At 28.4% G+C, this 5,649-nt stretch overlaps 1 protein-coding gene across 1 annotated transcript; it reads right to left on the bottom strand.

Moving 5' to 3' along the window:
* Positions 1–2,162: 2,162 nt before the first annotated feature.
* On the bottom strand, positions 2,163–3,723 carry LOC102585794 (phospholipase A1-IIgamma-like). Its single transcript, XM_006364262.2, has 2 exons — positions 3,082–3,723; positions 2,163–3,003 (listed from the first exon to the last, which is right to left on the bottom strand). The coding sequence occupies exons 1-2, from the start codon at positions 3,667–3,669 to the stop codon at positions 2,395–2,397; spliced, it is 1,197 nt and encodes a 398-aa protein (XP_006364324.1). The 5' UTR covers positions 3,670–3,723; the 3' UTR covers positions 2,163–2,394.
* Between the last annotated feature and the right edge of the window lie 1,926 nt (positions 3,724–5,649).

Genomic DNA, 5,649 nt, shown 5'->3' with positions numbered 1-5,649 from the left:
CGATATTATTAATTTATTGGATCAATGAATCTTTGTAAAATTATGTCTATTTAAAAATTTGTAATAACATGTAATCGCAAACCTTTATTTATTAAGAAAATACGAATATATACAATTTATTAATGTGACACCTTAGAATATACATTACCTTGTAAATGAACTATATATGGTTTGCTTGGTGAGATTATAATAGTTTTGATAAACTGTGGGGATTTTCATATTTATGAAGAGAAAATATTATTTAAAGAATTCAAATTGCATGTCAAATAAAATTGAAGTTTTTGCAAGAACTTTCCCTGTTTTGGGTAGTCTATAAAAAAAATTGATTCAATTTCCTAGTAGAGCTTGGATGTTGTATTAATCCCAAAATTCAGCACCTACATATTCAAGGAGGTGAATAGTCTTATTTTTGCCTCCAAAATTATAGCTGCAAAATAGAAATATACCTAATTAAAATTAAGTTCCAACAAATAGCATCTAGTAGCCTTTAATTGTCATCCTTAAATATAAATAGTAGTTTCAATTTTTGTCTATGTTGGTCGTTTGATAAAAAATTACAGCCAAAATACTCTTATTTATGATATAATTTCGCAAGACAAAAAACTTTTTCTTACCTTACATAAGTTGTATAGTATCTAATTTGTAAGACACAATTTAAACTGACCAAAACTCTATAGGAATAAACTATTACTCGATCTTAAGACACAACTTTATAGGTTCCAAAATTGAATGAATACTTTTATCAAAATTAAATTTTACATGAACTAAGTTATATCTTATATGACATAATTTGTAGGCTACTAGCCTTTTAGGGTAAAACATTATATTATAATAAGTTTTATAAATATGACATAAGTTGCAACTTATGAACGTTCTAAAACTAGACTTATGCCTTTATTGTCGTAAAGATCTAAGTTTATCCTTTTTAAATCTTTCTACCAACCCTTTTTTTTATTGTTGTTTTTGGGTGATAACCCCCCCCCCCCCCCCCCCCCACCCCCTTTTTTTTTGTTTAGCTTATTATAATTAACCGACCATCTTCCGCTTCTTTTTTGCAAAATAAATCTTTTCTATTTATAGAGCCTTCATCTTTTCCTCTTAGGGTGTGGTTGGTATGAAATGTTTGAAAAATATTTTTTAAATCAACTCACTTTTCTCAAATTTAAGGAAAATGACTTCTCTTCTTGTCAATCTCCTTGAGGCTTGAGCAACTAGCGAATTTATTTTTGTTTTTTTAATATTAGAGTTATATCAGTCATATTTTATTATTTAAAATGATAAAGGATAAAATTAAATATATTCCAAAAAATAGAGGCTTTCTGCAAATGATCCAATAAAATTTTCAAATTTAAATCAATCTAATTTCAAATAATTTATTTGAAATGATCCTTAAAAGACCTTTATAGTATCGTGGATATACATGATAAATGCTTTTATATTTTTCCTTTTTGGAAGACTCTTGGTGGAAATAAATTATTTTCTAGCACACTAATTACTTGAAAATAATAAACTTTAAGAAATCTTATAGCTTGTTTGCCAAATTTTCAAGATCAGCTTATTTTGAAAAGTATTTTTTTTCTATGATACTTTTAAAAAAATAGTAGTATTTCTTAGTTAGAAGCAATTTATATTTGACCAATAATTTTATTAAAAAAATACTTTTGAGACGTAATTAGAGTCTATTTGGATTGACTTATAAGCCAAACTAGTAATAAGTTAGAAATTCTAAGAGGGTGTTTGGATGGGCTTAAAGTTGGTCAAACTTATTTTTAAGTCAGTTTTAACTTCTGGAAGTCAAGGGCGGAGCCACATGTAGTTAAGGATTTAAAAAGCTATTTTTTTAAGTCTATCCAATCAGGCTCTAAGTTATGACTTTTGACTTATTTATATCATTGTAGCTTAAAATCAAATGAATATTTATTGAAATACTTCAAAAGTATTTAAAATGTATTTAAAATGTATTTGGACTTAAAAATACCAAAAATAAGTTAATTCAAGCAGGCTATCGCTATTTGACCAAAAGTGTTTTTAAATGTAACAACATCCTTTCATCAACCAAGCTTATAATTATAGATTATCCAAAAACACAAGTTAAACTAACACATAAAGAAAAAAAAACATAGACACACACACACACACATATATATATATATATATATATATAGCAAATAGATTGACAATAAGCTTTATCGCCCCGCCGTGGCTCCTTGCAGCTTTAAGCGTACAGACGTTATTGCAACACACTCATTTTCCTTATAATATTCAGTTATTAATTAGAGTAACCATAATATATATATGGTTCTCTTTCTCAAGCTCAAAGGAAACGCCTTTATTAAAACACTACATGAAGAGAAATAAATTAAAAACGAGACGTAAAATTAAACCATAAATCTCTCACAACTCATAATCCTCGCGATCCATGAGAATCCATTTTCCATCTTCTTGTTGAACCATCCCATTGTGCTTCTCGACCCACCAAGCTCCAGGTACCAAATATTCATCTTTTAGAATGTCCCATATCCTGTTCACAAGTGAGAGATCGCGATTCACCTCTAGTTTAAAACCATCTAAAGGTCCAATTCCTTGAGTACCATCAATTCCATGCAAGTAACCTTCCAAATTATGCCTAGTGTGTGGGTCCCCGGGATTCAATTTCAAATAGGGGGATTTTGTGGTGTCAATTATTATTTCCTGTCCAACATCGAAATACCCAATGGGTGGGTATTTTGATACAATATCTAATAAATTATGAATTCTCATGATGTGAAGGTGTTCCAATTTGTTAACTGCGTTAACAAAATTGAGATCTCCAACTTTAGGACTTGCAAATACAAAAGCTGTCACTGGAAATTCCTTGCCACTGCTTGTTTTGTTGATTCCGTTGTAAGCTATGTCGACTGCATTTAGAGTTGCAAGTGATGCACCTAGGCTATGTCCAGCCACTGTTATACTGACCTCATCGTCCTTGTATTCCTCAACCAATCTTTTCACTTCTTCAATTACCTGAAAACATGATTCAATATTTTTACTAATTTATAATGAGATGATCATACACTTCAACTGTCAGAATTTAATATGTACCTGGTCTCTAGCACTCGCTTGATTATACTTTGATCGTGCACTTTCTGATGTATAAACGTTGTAGAATCCATGATGCACCAATGGTTTGAACAAAGGAAGTAAACCCCCATCACCAAACACTTTTGGTCCTGGAATTAGTAAAAATTGAAGGTCGTTAACCCACTCCAGTGTCTGAATTGTTCCTCTCCAAGCAATCAAAATATCCCTCCTTCCTAGTGAAGCTTTACCCTCATCAGTAGCCACAGCAATATATCCCATAAAATTTGATTCCTTACTCCATGCTTCCCTTGACAATGATTTCGTAATGAAAGCATCAGGAAGTGGAATAGATGAGGTAGCATAGAAATATTTAGTTACGCGATACTTCGTTGGGTCAAGGCCAGCCTTAGAGAAAAGATTTTCCATCGAGTATCTACTAGCTCCAGCATATTTCGATGCTTTTTCTGAAATGAAAGTGTCATAAGTTACATGAGCTAATTCTCCATATTGAATGATGTATCTACGAAGATCAACATCCAATGGGTTTAATAGCCCCTCCCATTTGTTTTTCCCACTAAGTTCCTCCCATTTCTCAGCCATGCTACCCATTTTTTTCTTCCTCTTTTATGTTTTTTTTTTCTCTCTTTATTTTTTCTTGGTATGTTCTTATTATCATTTAGCCAATGTATTTATAGAGAAAAAAAACTCGTTTCCATCTAGAGCTTTCTTATGCGTGAAACATGATTTCAGTGTTCAATTAATTATTGATTTTCTTCTATTAACTTAAAGTGATAAAATAATCTTAATTCCCCAATTAATTAATTAAATGACCAAGCAATTATTAAATACCCTTTGTTGTACCACCAAACTTTCACTTATTAAATACTAGTAGAAATAGTAGATGATTTTATTTACTCACGTTTTAGTTACTTGATAACGGTAGATAGCTAGATACCTACTTTTAGCAGTACTAATCCATACCTACTCGCCAATTATATATTTCTCCCTAATTTATGTATCTTATTTTTCCTACTTATCTGATTCATTAACACTTCATATTTTAAATATTAAATTAACAAAACATAAATAAATTGGGAGATTTTGAAGTAGTAACTTCTTTTCGTTTTTTTTCTTGTGTTGCTGATGAAAGGGGAATGTTTGTCTTACTGAATTTGGTTGGGCTTGTGTTTCCTTTCAATTACAATTTTTTTTTATTATTCGTTTGAGAGTTTATTGGATTTGAATTCATGCCAAGAAGTTTTATATAGAAAGTAAAGCGCTTCTTAGCAAAAAATATTTCATACTTAGAACTTAAACATAAATTTCTAATTTAATAAATGAAGAAATACTCATCACTTTGCAATAATTCTCATGAAAAAAGGGGTGTAATTTTCTATCTAGAACTGTTGTTTTATCTTTCTATGTATTTTTTTTAATAATTATATTTAATAGAATATGAACCAAAAGAACATTTCAAATGGACCAACCTAATGTATAGGTTTACATTAAATAGTGAGCTTCAAATCACAATATTTGGAAACTCTTTTCATAGTTTAAAATGAATTATTTAAAGTTTTTAAAAAATTATTGATTTTTTTTCATGTTTACTTTTAATTATATATTTTCTAATAGAATAACTTGAAGATAACAAAAAAAAAAAATAGTAAAAAAGGGATTACGTAAATTTGAAAAACATATTTTTTTATATTTTTTCATAATAACTTTTAACTTTACATTTTTCAATTTATATGATAGTATATTTTTAGCTAGTCACAAAAAAATATAGTTTTTATATTTGATAGTAATTTAACTTTAAAATATTGTTTTATCCTTTAAATATACCTTCTTTTTTTAAAAAAAAGTCTTTTTAAATTACATGTCCAATCAAACAATATCTATAAATTGGGTGGGGTGTGAATATTCAATACTTTCTCCATCCCATATATTAGTTGATCACTTTACTATAAATAATTGTACCATATTAGTTGATCACATTACTAAATCAAAAGAACATTAATTAAATATTTTCTATATTACCTTTATCGTTAATATTTTTTGAAATTGTTTACATTTGTTTGCAAAATTTCTAAGAAGTTTTTTAAAAGGTAAATTAGTAAAACTATCTTCTTATTTATAATTTATTAATATTCATGTAAAAAATGATCAACTAATATGAAACGGGGCCGTTTCATGGTTCAATATGTTTCCTGTTTCATTGATGGATTGCAAATAATTTACCATTACTTAGGCCTCATTTGTTTTCATTGCGATTAAGACCTTTGAATCTGAATGCACGTCTGAACATTAAGATTTGCATTAAGAGTTAGTTGTCAAGATATGAATACACATCTGAATATTAAGATGCGGTTTCCAAATCTGAACACTGAATGATTATTGTTTGTTTTCAATAACTGAATGTGCATATGAAATCAAACTTATTAATAAAATGTTATAAAAGAAATTATTTCAACAAAAAATATTACTTTTTGATTAAAAATATCATAATCATCAAGCATAACATAAAAAAAATCACGAATAAAAAGTATTTTATAATAGGCACAATTTAATATCAAAAAGTTCAATAAGTAT

Source organism: Solanum tuberosum, unplaced genomic scaffold (genome assembly GCF_000226075.1).
Source record: "Solanum tuberosum cultivar DM 1-3 516 R44 unplaced genomic scaffold, SolTub_3.0 scf00476, whole genome shotgun sequence".
NCBI classification, from domain to species: domain Eukaryota; kingdom Viridiplantae; phylum Streptophyta; class Magnoliopsida; order Solanales; family Solanaceae; genus Solanum; species Solanum tuberosum.
Note: the sequence above shows the minus strand (reverse complement) of the source record. Positions and strands in the feature narration are given on the sequence as shown.